We start from the raw sequence: 19,699 nt of genomic DNA, 5'->3' as shown, positions 1-19,699 counted from the left end.
TCACTTACGAGAGATTGATTTTTTTTTGTTTTGTTATTTAGTGACTTATCTTCGTAACTGATTGTCTGAAACACAAAAAATGTCACGAAAAACGTATGTAGTTTAACAATCTTTTGACATCTCATCTTTAATCTAAGAGCCCATTTTTCTTCAGATGCGATGCTATGGTCGCTAATTGTTTGAAGATACTGGGAAACGAGTCTTTCAAAATAATATTTTTAATTTAGTTTTATTTTTTGTTTGATTGTACAGGTTTAGAAAGAATGTATGTACTGAAAACAAAAAACATATGACTTAACGTACCGCATCATAAATCACTGAAATATATTTATCGCTTTCTTCCTATTACTAACGTAGTGAAGAAGTGGAGGCATTTAGTTTTCACTAAAGTGAATTTTGAAAAATCCTATTTAGGAATATATTATTAAACAGCATAAAATCTTAAGCTTTTAAAGAGAAATCGATTGCAGATTTGAAATTAGAAGCGCGAATTGTGGGAAAACTATTAACTTAACTATTTAACTTTCAAAATTTGAATATTTAGAAGGGTATACTGTTAGCGATCTAAGTCCTGCAGTGGACTGGTCGTAAAGACATAGTTCCCAGTAGAACACCGAAGTCAAGCATCATTGGCTGTGATCAGTAAGTGGGTGCGTGACCACTTAGATTAGCCTGCCTAAGGACCGAGGTTGCGCGGTATCATTGTTCATGAAACTGTGCTACCGTAAAGTGCTTGACCTCGCGCTCAGGTCGTCGGGCTATCAAAACAGGGGAGCCATCCCCTCTGCAGAGGTTCAAAATTACGATGGCATGTCTTCGGATCATCCTCAGGGATATTTCCCAGATCGTCGCCAATAGCCCATTGTGCTGCTCTAGTGCGACGTAAATAAAGTACCTACGTTATTGAATTAACATTATGACCGTTCCTAGATATTGGTTTACCTTCCAGAAAAATGTTGACGTTAAAGTGGACATATTATTAAAAAGAATCGAAAATTTAAATTTGTTTGTAAAAGAGATTTTTAAATTAATTGTATATGTGACATGTATTTAAAAAGCACACCGGATACTTTTTGATAATGCAAACCTTGTGATAGCAATCTTTAAAAATCTTGAAATCCTCAGTGTCCGAACTATAATCTTGATTGTTTCCTTCTTTTCCCCTTCTGTGGGGGCAATATGAAACAAACCTCGGTGTTCTGTGCCTTATCGCCCCGTAAAGATTGATTTGCTGAAAAATTACCGTTACAATTTTTAAAATGGTAAATGTCCGCAACACTAAATGATTGAAAACAAGTTATAAGATTAATATATATATATATATATATATCTGTATAAACAGTTTTCTTGAAAAAAAGAGAATTTTCCCCTCTCACGCTACACTTATGTGTCTTGCGTATACAGACAGTGCGTGAATAGAGTAACGCAAGGTGTGTGCATAAGTACGTGTTGAAAGAGGTGCTTTTTTATTATAACAACTCATGCAACCTTTGAAATTTTATTCTATTGACTTATATACAGTCTCACCAGATTCAGTGAAAAAAATACTAAAATATTTGGTTTTCAAAATTACAGAGCGTAATACCAAATATTTATTAAAACATTCCAAAATGAAAAGCAAATTTAAACGAATGATTGGTTTTCGTGCCATGCTCTTAAATATCATGACGAAATAATTTTACGAAGGAATTTTACCACGTTTACAAAATATTCCGAAACTTTATCACTTATTTCAAAACCATGTATTATTGTTGAATTCACCAAAATATTTACAAAAGTCTTTCGATAAAGAATTACAGACCTCTTTGGCCTTCCCATAAAGCGAGAAATTTGGTAACTTTGTATGCTTTTTTTTCTCAAGAACACTTAAAATGAATAAAAAAAAGCTGGTTTGAATACTGAAAGAAACTTTGGTATTCGAAGCAAAGTAATTTATACGTATTATTCTTTAAAAGAATTAAAAGAATTCTTTAAAATAATTTTTGCAAACTGAGAAATTGAGGAAAAAAAAACTGCAAGCGATTCAGATCATTGCTTTTGTTCTCAACTTACTAAAGTACATCCATGCACGCTTGCATACAAACAGATTTTTTTCTTTTCTTTTATATAAGGCGATGTGAAGTAATTCATATTTCACTATCATATATTTCATATGCGGTAATATCAAAATAAAATAGCAGACCAAATAGTTTTTTCGACACTTCAGTGGAATTGATCAAATTCCGATCTTTGTATTGGAACGGAAAGTAGAATGCTGGAGCCCTAATGGTCGTTAAAATAACATTGCGTCTATGATAAAACAAGACTTTTCGTACTGGTCGTTGTAAAAATGGTAGGGGTTGTATTACAGAGCTTACACTGAAGCATAATTTTCCAAAGTTGAAATAATACTTGTTCGAAAGGATGAATTCTAATCAAATGAGGATTCTAAAAATGTAGCGATAGATTTGCAACATGTGACAGTTTTTTGTGTGGTTATTACGACATGCTATAATTACACGAAATTTCGTATGCCTAGCTTAAATGTTTATAAATATATGGACATTTTTTATGAAAAAAAAATTCTTACGTTATTTTACTATAATTTTAAAAGTTTTCAATAAAATTTAAAAAAAAATTTATAATAATTTATAATTAATTGCAAAAATTTTGTTGTAAAGTTTTAGAAAATTTCGTTTTAAGCTTCGCAAGATATGAGTAATTGAACTAGTTCTTTTAAACAGCGCCTGCGTAGGAAATTTTTTTTAAATTTCATTTTAGTTAATCGTATTTGGCAAACTAATAAAAAAAGTCCGATTATAATATTTAGAAAATTTTGAAGATTTAAAGAAGTTTTCAAAGTAGTTTTTGTAACTTTTAATAGAAGACTCAAAATGATTAAAGGTTTTCTACAAATATTATTTTGTATAAGACAGAATTAAATAACAAATGATAATATCTTGCAATAAACATTCATTTACGAAAATGTGATTTGACGAGGAAAGAAAACAGGTGAAAAATAAGATAGTTTTAAGAGAAATGAATCCCAACAATGTCGGGGTCCTTTTTAATAAATCTTATTTAATAGTACAAAATCAAACATGTGGAAAGCCCCTTCTTTAAAACAGTACGAAAACTACTTAGAAAATTTTATGAAACTTTTTAAATTTTTAAAATATTGAAATTGGTCCTTTTTTATTAGTTGTCTTTGGACTTTTTTTATTAGTATTACTTTTCACTACAAAATTAAGAAAATTCTTTTTTTAATTTTTTCCCGAGCGTGTGCAATATAAAAGAGCCACTTTAATTACTGTGCAGTTACTTGTGCAGTTTGAACCATATTTTTATCAAATTTCAAAGAAGCATTTTTTAATTAATTTTGAAATGATATAAAAAATTTATTTATTTTTACTGAATATTTTTAAAGTTATGGCAAAAAACACAAGAGAAAAAAAAATTAGTCTTTTCATAAAAATATCCATATTTTCATAAATATTCACGCTATAATTGCAAAATTTTGTGCAATTGTTGCATATAATAAACAGAATAACTGTCACAAATTGCAAATCTATTGCTGCATTTTTTGACATAGGGTGTTCAAAAACATTATTTTCCGTTTATAATTTATTGTCGGTCCCTAAAGCCCTTAAAAGTTTTTAATTTCATTAATATGTATGAGAAATCGCATGATCTAAGTATTTCTGAAGTTATTGAAGGATTCTCTCCGTATTTCTAGCGAAATATGAAACAATATTAGTATGGAAGTGCTTGTATTATTAGGTTGTTAAAAAAGTTCTGCCACACTTGCGAAAATTTCAACTTTTATGAATTTTCATTTTGTGCTGTTGTTTTTTTTTTTGGTGTTCACACTTTCCACACACAGCTTACACTTTCATCAATAAGCTCTAAATGACATTGAATAAAACTGAACTTCGGTTTTTGATTCGCCATGGCTATAAACGAGATCTTTCAGCAGGGATGCTGCAAGGGTATTTCAGAACTTTTTTTACAACCTAATATTTTGTTCACAAGTATGAAATTTAAGCTCTTAAGAGCAAGCATACGTTGCATAAAAGTTTAATTTGAAAACATAATAAACATTTACAATAACATTACATTGAAAGAAAGCTCACATACCTGATTGAAAATTTGACATAAATGTTTGACAAAGATATTTATACTTCGTGCTTACAACAAGAGAATAAACTGACATAAATATATTTTATCATCAGCACATCAATGTTTGGGGATAAATATTTCGATGAAACAGAATTTTTATAATGCAGTATCATTTGAAGAGCCCCTTTCATACAAATATTACTGCCTTTCTTATAAAAATTATATTCATCAAACGTGATAACTTTAGGGTGACAAGGTGAAACTAAACCAGCAATGCATCTTCAAATTCCATCCTGCTATTTATTTGAATATCATGAATAACATTTCATGCATTTTTAATTTTCATTTTAAATGTCTATTAACGAAATATGCAGGAATAAAATATGCATAAAAAAGAAACCTAATAGGTGTTAAAGTTTTTAACTTACAAGTTTGAAACGAAAATACTTAGAAATTTGAGCTTGACTTGTTTTCAATATTAAATACTTTGCTCGATAGTCTTAAAGTATCAAGAAAATTCGCAAATAATAGCAGAATTTAAGCGCTTATTATACTTTAAATGAAAATAATTTAAAGTCAGATATAATTTTTAAGCATTATTACGATGATAAAAGAATATCAATGAATTAAACAATAAATCTGATTATATATTCAAATTAAAAAAGAAAAACTGTTGCTGCTTTTAAAATCCATAGCTATAACAGATAATTTTAATTATCTTAGATTCCATTTTTAAAAAAAATAGGTAAAGTAAAATCTACATTAAAGTTGTTTTCGTTAATTTTATATACAGTCACTTTAAAAAAAATGTATGAATTTTAACAACCCCAAGTAAGGAGGTGTTAGGTTTCATTCGTAAACATATTTTAAATAGATATGAATAGAATTATGAAAGTCAACACAGTAATCAAATATGAAATTGAATATTGAAAGTAAAGTTAAAGGAAACATTATTTAAAGCACATACAGGAAGTCAAGTTCTTAAGCACCACAGTATTTTTCTTTAAACAAACGCCATATTCAAGTGTATCTTAGTAAAAGTTATTTGGCTTGGTCCTTCTAAAGTTGTATCATTCATTCGAACCAACGATGGAATGGTATCAATGAGTTAGTAATAAATAATGTATCTTTAAAATCCCATTTACTTATTAAATTCTTTAAATTAGATCTAGTACATAGGGTGCATATTTTTCTTAATGTTTGTGTACTAGAATTTCCCCAATAAAATGCATTCTGTGTACTCAATTTGTCTATTTTTCAATCGAACTTAGTTGCTCATTTTATGTTCTTTTATATGCAAACAAATCAGTTTAAGAATATTCTGACATTTCTTTATAGTATGTCATTTGAGGAGTTGTTTATCTGTTGTTTCGAAGCTGCTGTCCCGTTGTTTAGTGTTGTTTCTCGCTCTGTTCGATTTTCCTGAGTGGTTCTGTTTGGTAGAGCTGTATGCTTTTGATTGCAAGCAATGACTTTATGGAAAGCTTTTCTAAAGTTCTCAGACAGGAAAGCGTACAGAATCGGGTTAACACATGAATTCATATAAGCCAAGATATGCGACGTTATCTGCACCACGATGCGGAAAGTGGTCAGGCTGTATGAATTAACGCTTTTCAGAACTAATACAATTTGAATGGGGCACCAGCAGACAGCGAAGATAACTACTACAACTACAACCATTCTTGTCACACGCTTTTTCGATTTTAAGCTCTCTGCACTGATTCTTCCACCGGGTGCCACACCGAACCAAAGTCTCTTCAGCATGAGCATGTAAAGAATAAATATCAAAGCCAAAGGAACAATGTAAGAAGACATGAAAAATGATATCTGAAAAGCAGCGTAATTGTATCCTTCATTTGAGAGAAAAACACAAACGGAAAATTCTTTTTCCTGTATGTAATAATATACTTGGCCATGGGATTGCAACGCTGGAATGCATGCAATTACGATGATTGCCCACATGATACCAATTGCAATCCAAGCGTTACGAACAGTACGGATCGACATTGACGTGATAGGATGCACCACAGCTAAAAATCGATCTAATGACATCAGTACGAGTGTGTAGATACTAGCATAAGCACAGACGATAACCAAGTATTGCACCACTCTGCACCACACTTCTCCGAAAGGCCAAGAAGGCACCGCATAGTCAAAAGCAGTGAATGGTACACAAAATAATATAAATAAAAGATCGGCCACAGCAAGGTTAATGATGAGCACGTTTGTTGTAGATCTCATTTGGGGATTGCAAGCAACAACTAAAACCACCAAGGTGTTGCCAATTAAGCCTACAACCACGATGATGCCGAAAAGTATGGGAACAACGATGCTGATAATATATTCCAAAGAGCTGATATCTGCCCGTATTGTGATGTCTGTGCTGTTGATACATAATGTTAAATTAGTACTGAAGTTTGTTGAGCATACTTTTGCTGTCTCATTTATAATCTGCTGAGTGGTAGTTGTCACAAACGGATTGTCCACTTCTATGGGATCCACAACTTCCGCTTCAATATCCATGTAATCTTCATCAAACATATTTGCAGATTAATGATGAATTTTAATTTCTAAAAAAAATTAAAACATGGTTAGACATGTATTCCGTAACAAAAGAATATTTTATTTAATTTCTGAAAGGGTGGATCTACCAATCACAGCCATATAATCACCATAGCGGTTTAGATTTTGCATCTAAAATTTTCATTAAATTTTAACTATTTGAAAGAGAAATATCCGTATGTTTCTTCAAAAAATATAACCCACATTTGATTATTGCGCAAGTATGTAATGTGATTTTAACTAGGAATAAAATTGCCTATCATGCTTATGTGACTAAAATTGCATTCTTCTGACTACTTCGCTTACATTAAAATAATATTATATTAAAAAGTTAAGTTTTCTTTATGCGATTCCATAAAAGTAAACAAATTTACTCAATTACGTAGCACGATGGCTCCTAAAAGTGGAAATTGCCTTCAAAATCTTAGCATTTTTTGGAACCCAGCTTTAAAGTCAACCAGTAGAGCACGAGTATTTACCGAATTCTGCACACTCGCACCATCATCGGTACGTAAACATATACTTTATAGTTTGGTGTTAATGTTGGTATTACTGTGAATGACCGAAATTGGAGTCTGTTGAATTCCATCTGTGAATGTTGACAACCCCATAGTCGCTTTGGTAAATGTTCGAAATATATACTAGGTCTAGTTAAGTACCACTACCCAGTATGACCTACATCAATGGTTTTTACGGTTCAGTGACACTGCCCGATCTGCCCTACATCGATATTTTTTAAAGATAAAGTGCAACTTCCCAGTATGCATTTAGCCAGTACTCCGAACACTAATGTACCTCCTAATCTATCATCAGCAGATATTAAAATATCGAATAAATATAATAATATCAACGATTAAATTGGTATCAAATCGAATATAACAAATATTTCGGACATTCACCAAAGCGACTATGTGATTGTTGACATTCACCTTTGAAAGTCGTCATTCTCTCGATTTCGTTCATTCATGGCAACTTGGTACTTGAACATAGTATTGAAATGGTTTCAAAGCTTCATTGTTTTCATGACTTGAACTGCATAACTACCTTATATTATATCTAAAAATGGTAATTACTTAATTTTGATATACTTCTAATACATTGTTTCCAGAATATAAAGCCTTCTAATCACATTAGAATCAACATTAATAGGATCATAATAATTTTTACGTGACTGAAAAATACTTGACGTTGAGCTATATAAATTCACAGGAAACCTAAAGCTTGTGAACATGAGATTGAAAACAAAAATAAGGATTATATGAACTCCATACAATTGCGCAAAAAACCTTATAATAAAACGCAGCATCGCTTACCCTATTAAAAATAATGTATTCAAATATCACAACAATTTTTTCGTTTTTGACGAAACCAAATCCTGGTATATGAGCCGAGCAAAAATTTCATCAAAGTGCTGAAATAACTATCATCAACTTCTTCGAGGAAGCGAATATCATCAAAATTAAATAAATATTTTGTCATTTTTTCAGAAATTTTTTTTGTGATGTAATATATCCATCATTTCTAATAATCACTTTATCATGATCACCATAAAGATAAATTAAAGTCGCTCTAACAGCACAAAAAACATATAGAACAGAGAGATAAAATAAACATATTCCTGGAGCGGAATATTCTAAGGTAAAATAAATGTAAACATACATTTAAAAGTACCGTAGTTGACAACCACATTTATCTTTACTTATTTTACTGATCAAATTATCTCAGAGTTTTATCAATACATATAGTAATTATGTTATGTTATTATATGCAGAAAAAATAAAGCTATCGTGGCCTTCTATCGGGCATTAATATTAGCTAACCTATCTTCTTATAAAAAACAATTTAACGTTGAACCATAATATTGGTACCTAGAATGCTAAATTGATAAAATGAAAAAAAGGTTCAATTGCAGCATGTTTTTTTTCCTGAACCGTCTAATAATGTTTATTATTCTAAAGAAGTACATAAGTACATAGTTCAATTTAACAACATAATATGATTATAGCATATTCGAATGTTATTATGGTACAACACGTCCAAAAATCTCTAGCAGTGTGCATTTTACGTATAATTTACAGAAATAGATTAAAGTTAAAATGGCTGCATAGTTTATAATGCAATGTACCAAAAGGAACATTTTTAAAAAAGTTCATAAATAACCCTAGATCAGACAGAATACTTCCTTTAGAAATAATTATGCATTGTAAAAGTCGTAACTGCAGTCTTGTGCACTCTTAATTGGGACAATTACTGTATAAAATACACTACTACACAATACTATAATGCTTCCTTAGCATACGTATCACTATTTCTTCAGGTCTTAAATGAAAGTGGTTGTGGAGAATTAAATTATACATATTTATATATTAAGGACAATAGTTCGTATTAAATTTAAAAGCTGAAATTGAATTTTTATTTATCTGAAATTTTAGAGTGAAAAGCATAACTATAGTAAAATAAAACGAATGTTAGTTTAAATTGAATGTAGAACTACCAAGGCATTGTAAATAAAATGTCGTATTTAACGTGTGTTCATTATCGTTACTGATTCTGCGCTTAAGAAAATATTTTGAGAACCAAATTGAAATTGATTATTTCCATAAATTCCATTTAAAAATTAAGGTAAATTTACTTTTTTTGAAATTTAACACGATACAAATGGTTTGTAAATTTTGTCAAAATATTTAGAAAATGCTCATGTGAAAATTATGGGAAAAATAATGAGTTGAAAATAGTTATAACAATTAGTTTTATAATAAATATTGGTGGAAAATTATTCATAATTATTCATAAGTGAAAATAAAATTAAAATACGTACGATTAATTTAACGTAGCATGAAAATGTAATAATTTAGAAAAGTAGTGATTTTGAAAAGCTATGGTGAAACGAATCTGCATCACTTTAAAAATATCAACTTCCTTGTATCAGTTTGTAAAAGCAACTGGTTTAGATTATTAAATCAGCATCTACCGAGTACAATAGAGAAAAATCATTTTGACCAAGTTAGAACTTTCAAAGTTATATTAACAGATACAAAATAATAAGAATTGACATAATTTCATCCTCATTTGCATTATTATGGGGCTAGTCCAAAATGAATGCAATTAGAAATAAATAAGATTCCTTTTTTAAAATGGAGATAAATAGGAGTCAAAATATAAGAGGCTTAAATACGATTTAAAAGTTATTTTTCATTTTTAGGAGTTTTACTTAGCTTTCAAGTAAGAAAGGAATTGATACGAAATGGACTCATTATTTACATAATGACTCATGATGACTATGATTTTCCTTTGAAGTATTTTGTGCTTTTAAGTAACTTAAATTATATTAGATACACTGATACAGACCTATCTCTATTTTATTCTTCTTTCCCGCCTATAATTGAATACAATGGTATTCTTCTGCTCTCTTAATCTTTTTAAAATTCTGGGATGCGAAGTAGGTGGTATTTACTGTTTATTTGGAAGTTAGTTAAGCCTTTTTTCTTTGATTGCAAGAATACTACGACCTTTCAAGAAAGGTTTTATCATAGTTCCAAAGCAAATTTAAAGCAAAGTCAAGTAAGATGAGAACATAATGCATCAAAAATACTTACATAAATAGCCAAATTATGATTTATACTATACAATAACTATGCCACAAAAAGTTGTAAAACTCAAGTTTTTGCTATATTAAACAAAAAGTAAATCTACCTAAAATACATCATATGTATTTCAACGAAGCAAGGATTTGATAGAAATAAAAAGAAGTTAATGGAAATTAAAATCATAAGTACAAAAAAAAATTAAATGTTTAATTTTGTTTCTAAATTAATTGTTTTTATAATTTTTGTTTGACACGGAACTGTTCTAAATATCTTACAGTAGAAAAAATCAGCGGTTTTTAAATTTTCGTTAGAAGAGTTAATAGGATTGGAAAGAAAATTTTCTTTCATGTTTACCTTCCGTTCGCCATCAAATATTCTTTTTCAAAAACTTGCGACAAAAATAAAACTATTTACTTATTTTTAATAAAATCTTTTGTTTTCGTTTGCAAGCATATTATTAACTTCATTGATATCAAAAAGTTTTTTTTTGTAAAAAAACCATTGCCTTTTGATATAGCAGTGGTTAATGGAAAAATAAATGAATGCACATCATATATATGGAATAAAAACCAAGATATATTTAACAAAACAGACTGCTTGTAATAACAGAAATGCTTGCAGATTAAATTTTAAAGTGTTGATTTTATTTTGAGTATGCATTCTATTCAAACAACTATTTTCTCCAATGTTACAAAAACTACTTAGGCAGAAATTACATGGTATCGTTTCCTTACTGATCACGCAAGGGACGTTCCATTCCCTAAGCATTCGTTAGCAACTTCACCTGATAATGACTGTTTTCTCCTACTTAAGTTTATTAGGAATAAAATTTATTGTACTAAGAGATCGACTGAATAAAATAGTTTAAGTAGCTTGGATAAATAGAGATTTACGTCTGTTACATTAACAAATAACTTGATATTATCGCAATATTAATGATCGCGAAAAGGTCAATACAGAAATATTTTTATTTAGTCTCTGCTGAATTTTTAAGTTCAATAATTCTTATTTACTCTTCTTCTATTCTTCCATCAGGAAATTAAGAAACTGCTAGCTTAGAAAATTGGTAGCATTTTAGAAAAACTAAAAGTAGTAACCAGTTTAATAGAACTATTTGAACTAATTTTTAAACACTAAGAAAATATGTCGATATCCCAATCGAAATATTTCCTAATAAAAGGAAATATGGTGTTAATTTTTTTAAAAAATTTTATCAAAAGTTTGCAATATCTTTCGGTTATGTGATAAATGTGCTATATATTTAAATGATTTTTTTAGCGGCATATTGAATCCTAACAGTTATGGTAGAACACAACTGCAAGCTCAGCATACTGAACAATCATTCAAATTAATAAGGAAAATATAATTTTATTTAAAAAAAAAATTAAGTATTTCAAAAAGTGAAATAAAAATAAAAGACATTGAAATAGAAAAAATATAATTAAGGATTATATTTCTTATGAAGGATTATTTTCTTAATTTCTTTGTTAGAACAAATTCTTTATTGTAATAAAGGATTTTATAATAAATGATTTATTATAAAGGAATATTTGAAAGTAAAATAGGAAATATTCATAGATTTAAAGGTTTATGTTCGTTATTTACCTTCTGATAAATCGATAGATAGACTTTTGCATTCTCAATCCTGCTTCATTCAATAGAATATCAAGAATTTGTCAAATATGAATTCCCCGTTGTGGATTCCTGTTATATCTGGAATAAACAAATAAAGCAGGACTAATTTATTTTTATTAAATAGTATGCAGAAATGACGTTTATGTAACTATAGACAATAAACTATTAAATATTTCGAGAATTCATTTCAAGGTTTCTTTACTTTTGAAAAAATAAATCTTAACATGCCAGTATTGATAAAAGAATAATTTTAAATAATCGCATTGTAAAAATCGCATTTTTAAACATTGGAAACTCCATTTGTATTCAAAATTTTTTCGAATTGTCATTTGTCAAATCAGATAAATGCAAACATTGACGCTTCTAATTTTTGCTTCTAACCATTAAATCTACATACATAATTTCATTTCCGTTAATGATATGCAAGTGGTTTATCTTTCTATTAAAAAGTTTAATTAACTTATGATACGTTTTTATCAATACATTTAAAATTGCTGAAAAAAGGTAAAAAGTCTTAAATAAAAGGCATTAATGTTACTTATTATAACAAATTACATGACACATGAACACTTTCCTTTCCTTCCAGACTCGGATACGTACCTAGGTTAGTAAAACCCTTACCCGTATAATCCGCGTCTGCACATGATCACTGTAATTAATAATCAGGATTATTAATTACATTAGAATTAGTGTAATTAATAATCCAGTAGTGATTAGAGCATAATCATTGGCACCCGCCATTTTACTCCAAATAATAAATAACCGGTATTTAAAAAAAATTGCAAGGTAATATAATTGGTTTAGCAAAATTTTATGTTACAAAAACTTTTAAAGTTTTACGCCATTATTAACTGTATTCTCGAAACATTTGACGTGGCATAAAATCTAAAGCTTGACAGACAGACTACAAATTTCATAGAGATCTTCAATTCATCCGAATTTTATAGAGAAAGGAGATTTTTTACCTATTGCATAAACTCTAAAATCTTTCGTCGCCAGAAAAAGTATTCCATTCGCTGACACGTAAGCTAAATTTATGCCTTTAAATCTACCATGAACGTAAAGATATAGGTATTTTCGTTAAGTATATGGACGGCTTTTTCCGTAAATTAACGCTAGTCATGTGACGTTTATTTTCAGTTCGATTCCTGATGCTGTTGAGGCTTACGGTTATCGAATCTAGGAGAAATGTGGAATGAGGCCAAACAGCTATTTATCGAGGAAAGAGTTTGTCCATGGTTATCAACGTAAAGGGAGAGCGAGGGAAATGATTTTTGCGGTGCCTGGATTTGAACTCGGGGCTTTTGTGTCCGTAGTCTGATACTATAACTATAAAAAAAGGGGTATACAGTTCTCAAAATAAAAAAACGGATCACCCTTAATAACTTTTGATCTAATGATCAAGTCTTAACATTCTAGGACTGAATCTTAATGGTTCAAGGGTGCGACCTCAAAAAAATGCTAATTAATATAAGGTAATATGATAATTAATTAGTGCATGGTAAATATGCTAATTAATTGGCGCAGAAGATATTTTAAGTTAAGATATCAGACATAAAAGCATGCTTTCTCTAAATTAGCATACTTTTTTTTCTAAAATTTGGACCCCCTTAACGTTAATTTTATTATTTTTTGTGTATTTTACCATGTTTTGCTTTTTAAGAGAATTGAAAAACATTTGCACACAATTATAAAGTTCATTTATCCAAAGATAATTCCATGCAAAAAATATTTTTAGTAAATATTTATTATTATTTATTATTTCATTTAATATTAGTCGAAAAAATTGTGAATTGCCGGATGTGCATTTTTTACATAATTTTAAAATATATAATTTTACATAGTAAAATACAAAATCTGATTGAAGTCAGCCGAATAATTTTTGAGAAATAGAATTTCGAAAAAGTCGTATTTTGAAAATTTGATTTCTCAGGAACTATTAAACCGATTTTACTCAAATTCTGTACTTTGCTATGTCAAATTATGCTTTTTAAAATAATGTAAACAATTTTATACCTTACAATTCGAATATTTTTCGACTAATAATAAATAAAACAATGTAACATGAAAACTATTTACTAAAAAATATGTTTTGCATGGTATTATTTTCGGATAAATGAATTTTATAATTGTGGGGAAAAAATTTCTGTTAGCTTAAAATGATATCAAGATATATAGAAAAATTCGCAAAAAGTAAAACTAATATGAAGGGGTCCAAACTTTGGAACACTCATGACCAAACTATGGGGACCATATTTTATGGTCCCCAGATAGCGGCTCCCCCTTTAATTTGGGGGTCCACCCCCCAGTAATCCATCCCAGTAATGGGTAATTCAAATCCATCAACAACAGAAAAGGTATGTTTATTCAGAGAAAGTACGGATTTGTGTCTGTTTTAGGAACTTAAAAACTTAATATAATCGTCAGCACTTATTAATTAGCATATTTGAGGTCATCCTCGCGAGTCATCAAGATTGAGTCCTGGAACGTGAAGATTCAATGATTAGATCAAAAGTCATTAAGGGTGGTCCGTTTATTTAATTTTTTTACTTGCTCGCTGTACATCCCCGATCCGAGTTAAAAAGCATAATAAAATTGTATAAAGTAATGATCAGCTCTACCAATTTTGATGAAGTTTGTTATAATTACGGGAACTGGCTATTTTTTGTTAAAGGATGGCTACATAAAATAATAGCCAACTTCCTGAATTTCTTAGAGTTTGTTCTTAAACACAATGAGTATGTTTTGTAAGTATACCCCAATAGTAAATCCAGTTTAATCTTTTAAGTTTGGACGAGGGAAAGAAATTTTAAACATAAATCTAGAATTCATCTGATTTTTTATCAATTGTTCTATATCAATTTTTTTCTTTAGAAATAATACCGTTGTAGCTCTAAGAATTATTAAGAACTATTTCTACTAATTTAATAAATCGAAACCTTTATTTTTAACATTTTTAAAAAGGTTTTGTACTGCCTTATATATATTTTTATATTATCGAAAATCTTTTGAAGATCCAAAATAGTAAGAATACGAAAACCAAAAATTTAACCAATAATCTAATAGGAGAAAGGATTGTATATTTATCTTTCAATACAATCCTAGAATAATTTTATTTTAGTTTTGAGATCTTAGGAATGGTTGGATAAGTCGCTGATGGGATTCGTGACTTACACCTAAAATACAAGCTTTGTTAGTGTGCCATGGATTTAAAAGTTAAGTCAATGCCCCAAAGTACAAAATTTACTTGACTCAAATGGCAAAATGGCTTTAAAGCACAAAAATGCCCGATTCTATGCATTTTTCCACAAAACCTATCCAAAATTTTAACGAAGTCCTGTTGAACAACTTGTTGCAATTCGTGCATTGCGTCTAAAAATTTAACAGTTCAATTTGCAATGATTTACTCCAAAATTATCGCTGCTCTAAATCTTTCAAATAGTTATTAAAGTTACCTTTTAATCGGAAGATTAAGGGCTACTATTTTCTAAATTAAATTTTTAGGTGAAAAATATATCTGATGCTTCGTTATAGGCTCAAATCTATATTCTCGGAAATACTACCCTGGACTCTTAGGTTTCAAAAACTCAGTTTTCCTCTTCTGCATTTACAAACGTCGAAAATTGAATTCAATAATGTTTTTCAATGAGTCACTGTAACCTTTTGAATGTTGCATAACATACTGCATATCATATCAACATATAACATCTCACTTTCCAGTTAACAAATATTTCAGCTTTGTCTCATTATTTCCGCTTAAAAATTCCATCCATTTTGTTGTTACAAATTTTAGATCTCCGGATTATCCACATGATAGCCGAGAATTGTGTAAATATCTCGTTTTTTAATTTTTTTACTCTTCAAAATAATTATTAAGTTCTTCTTCTTTTAATTCTTAGTCTCCTAAGTCAAATATAGAAATCAGATGCATAGATTTGTCGTAATCATTGAGCAATGATGAATAATACGCTTCCTAGGGAAAGGTATTTAGAGTTTGATTATTTGTACGCACTATACACTGAAGGGCCATTACATTATGACCACCCTGCTGATAACATGTAGGACCACCTTTAGCCCTCAAAACTGTTAGCACCCGCCCTGGCATTGATTCCACAAGGTGCTGANTACTTAAAAAAAACTATACCGGAACATATGCTCCTGCACCCCAGAGCCCAAGGTCAAGAAAACTGAGATGGGCACAGTCGGCCTTGGCCCTCTTAATGGGCTGTCGCGCCACTGAGTTAGTTAGTTAGTTAGATTATCCACATGATAGCCGAGAATTGTGTAAATATCTCGTTTTTTTAATTTTTTTACTCTTCAAAATAATTATTAAGTTCTTCTTCTTTTAGTTCTTAGTCTCTTAAGTCAAATAGTCAAACAGATATGTCGTAATCATTGAGCAATGATGAATAATACGTTTCCTAGGGAAAGGTATTTAGAGTTTGATTATTTGTACGCACTATACACTGAAGGGCCATTACATTATGACCACCCTGCTGATAACATGTAGGACCACCTTTAGCCCTCAAAACTGTTAGCACCCGCCCTGGCATTGATTCCACATTCGACAGCTCTGGCTGTGATCGTTTTTTAAAAAAAAAAATAACAATAAGATATAGTTTCTAGTTGCTGTATGTGTACGTGTGGGGGGACATTACGATATTTTAAGATTAGGGGTGGTGAAACCAATGCACATGCGCTAAATACGGCGTATTCGTTGATTAAGTTGATTAAAAATGGCATCTTAGCTGTTCAGAAATTAGTTCGTGCAAGGGATGTGTAGAATAGTGCAGATATTTTAAAATTGCAGACGTTTTTGTCTTTTTCAATTATTTCCAAATTAACATTAGTCATCAATAATGCTTTAGCTTAGAGCTTTTTTTTTAATCAAAAATCATTCATATTGGAAATTTATTGCACATTCAGCAATAATATTTTCCCCCTCGGGTATTAGTCACGGGAAAGATACTTAATTTATAAATTTAGGCTTTTTAGAAATCTAGTCTTTATTTTGTTTGTAGTTGCCCTTATGAAAAGCATTTCGAATGAACCTAAATAATAAAACTCAGTAGGAGCTTGAAGTGAGAAACATTTAACTATGCACTAATTGTAATATGCGCAAAGAAAGGAACCATCCTAAATAATATTTGATCTAATGATTGGATCTTCACATTCTGGGACTCAATCTGAAGGGCTCGGGAGAGAGACCTCAAATATGCTGATTAATAAGTGCAGTTGATAATTTAAAATACAAAATCAGACAAAAAAAACTTACTTTCTCTTCATAAACATACTTTTTTTCAACGGATTCGGATTTTTGACCCCCAAAATATAGGAATTAGAAGCAAATCTGGAAAATATGGTCTGAATAGTCCGGTCAGGAGAGCGGCTCTAAATTTTGACCCATTAATGTTCATTTTACTTTCTGCGTTCATTGCTATATCTCGAATACTTTTTAAGGAAATTGAAAAATGTTTACGCTTAATTATAAAATTTGTTTGTCCAAAGAAAATTCCATGCAGAAAAAAAACATTTATTAAATATTTATTATTTTATGAAATAGTGGTTGAAACAATTTTGCATTGTAAGGTAATTTTTACATCATTTTAAGGATATAATTTACTTGGCAACATACAAAATTTGAGCAAATTCGGTTAAATAGTTCCTGAGAAATTGAATTAAAAAAACAGGGATGTATAAAATTTGATTCGACCAATTTTGCTCAAATTTTGTATTTTGTCTTGTAAAATTATATTAAGATGATGTTAAATTTGTAGACCTTACAATATAAATTCTTTTCGATCATTATGAAATAAAATGATAAATATTTAATAAGGGCTAGTTTTAACATTGAATTATCTCTGGACAAACTAATTTTAGAATTGTGTACAAAACTTTTTTAATTCGCTTCAACAGATTTCGAGATACAGCGAAATACGCAAAATTTCAAATTAACATTAAGGGGTCAAAACTATGGAGCGCTCTCCTGATCAAACTATTCGGACCATATTTTCCAGGTTTCGGCTATCCCCTATATTTTAGGGATCCATCATGTTTATTCAGAAAAAGTGCGTTTCTGTGTCTTGATTTCGCAATTAAATCATCGTTTGCACTTATTAATCAGCCCTTGAGTCATTAAGATTAAGTCCAAAACATGAAGATCCGATCATTAGATCAAAAGTAAGCAAGGAATATGTATTTTCTCAGGCTTACGTAAAAGTTACTTTTTCTTATACATTGAACTTGAAAACTTAAAATTATGCGATAGATTAGAATAGTATATCTGAAAAGGATGCGAACATTTATTTATTTTGATATTTTTGAAATAATTTTTTATTCGTGGATTTAATTAATTGTATTGATTTTAGTTTCTTTCCTTTCTAACAATTTCCTAATTTTTAATTATTTATTTTAGCTGGCTGTCATTATGACTGGATCAACACAAAATTACCTGAAGATGGAAGAACCAATATTTTTTAAAGAAAATAAACCTCTAGAGATGTTTTCCCTCTTTAAAGCAAACCTAATGCTCTTAAAATGGTATAATATAGTTTATTAAAATTACATTTGAATAATATTCTTCAAGGCAAACAAAATTCAATTCAACCTTAAAGCTGTAACTGATTCAACTTCAATTATTTATCTAAACCAAATCTTCTATTATGGAAAGCAAATAACGGTGGATTACATAAATGTATAATCACTAAATTAAATAAATGCACGAGTGGGAAAAATTTATCACAGAAAAGTTAAAAAAAGAATGAAGTACAAAGGTTTAGAAAAGAATACTGAAATTGTAACAATTTATTTCATTGACATAATAGATTGAAACAAATACTCTTTCTCTTTTCATGAATATTAAATTATCATTGTATCAAGATTTTTAATGTAATGGTATTTAAAAGAATAAATATACCCATATGAATAGTGAAATAAAGTGCTTACCTCAGAAATCTGTAGTGCATCATTACTCAGTTAAATAAAATGCAGGCTATCCGTAAAATAACTGCAGTTGAGCATTCGCGACTTTACATACATTACATCTGAAAATTAAAAAAAAGAATTAAATTCGTAAATTTTGTGATTTTAAATTCCGACGCATATCTTTCTATATATCTAGGTGTAGATTAAGTAAGCAAACAGAAAAAGAGAGGATTAGAAAATAAAATTTTACTATCAAATCTTAATAATATGAATACATGGAGGGTCAAAAATATATCAGTTTTATGAATTTGTCTTTTCATGATCACAAACTAAAGTATTGGTCAAGTTTCAGAAACGATTTAAAGATTGAGAAAATATTAAAAAATCGAATCGCACTAAAATTTCAAATTATTTTGAAAAACCTGAATAAGTTCATCATATGTGGAGAATTTTTTTCCTCTTATGCATTCATCTTTTTGCATCTTTAAAATTATTTTAAGATTAGCCATTCTGTTTTTCTTTTTTTTCCCTCTTAAAATGTTTTTTTTTCTTCATATGAGTTTATAAGATTTATTAAAAATAGAATGTATAAAAATTGAAGAAGCAATTTAACGTGGCGCTATTATAGCGTTTTCATGGCGTTAAAACATATACCCCTGAATATATATTTTTCTTCAAAACTATGTATATTATTATAAGAGTTATTCCAACTATAAATAATACGTCTGCTCTATCAAGTGTATGTTTTAAAGCGTTAGGTTCAAAGCATGATTTATTTTCAATGAACCTAAAAATTCTAAAACTTATGTGCCCAAGAATTATTGGCCATTCCCTGTGACATCTCCTCACGTATGTTATCTTCAGAAGAAACTGAGTGCATGCAGTTTTGAAGA

The 19,699-nt window shown here is 29.5% G+C and overlaps 1 protein-coding gene across 4 annotated transcripts in view; it reads right to left on the bottom strand.

The window, feature by feature from the left end:
• Nucleotides 1–4,040: 4,040 nt before the first annotated feature.
• The window catches only part of LOC107446472 (allatostatin-A receptor), an 81,299-nt gene continuing 65,640 nt past the window's right edge, over nucleotides 4,041–19,699 (bottom strand). For 3 of the 4 annotated variants that reach the window (XM_016061140.3, XM_016061141.3, XM_071179925.1), the window contains 3 exons: nucleotides 18,828–18,925; nucleotides 11,853–11,960; nucleotides 4,041–6,668 (listed from right to left, as the gene is read on the bottom strand). In XM_016061140.3, the coding sequence (XP_015916626.1) occupies nucleotides 5,431–6,639 (1,209 nt within the window). In that variant the 5' untranslated portion in view covers nucleotides 6,640–6,668; nucleotides 11,853–11,960; nucleotides 18,828–18,925 and the 3' untranslated portion in view covers nucleotides 4,041–5,430. Of the gene's footprint in view, nucleotides 6,669–11,852; nucleotides 11,961–17,157; nucleotides 17,242–18,827; nucleotides 18,926–19,699 lie in introns of those variants that run through there. The other variant, XM_043045000.2, reaches the window with a different exon arrangement.

Source organism: Parasteatoda tepidariorum, chromosome 4 (assembly GCF_043381705.1).
Source record: "Parasteatoda tepidariorum isolate YZ-2023 chromosome 4, CAS_Ptep_4.0, whole genome shotgun sequence".
Lineage (NCBI taxonomy): Eukaryota > Metazoa > Arthropoda > Arachnida > Araneae > Theridiidae > Parasteatoda > Parasteatoda tepidariorum.
Note: the sequence above shows the minus strand (reverse complement) of the source record. Positions and strands in the feature narration are given on the sequence as shown.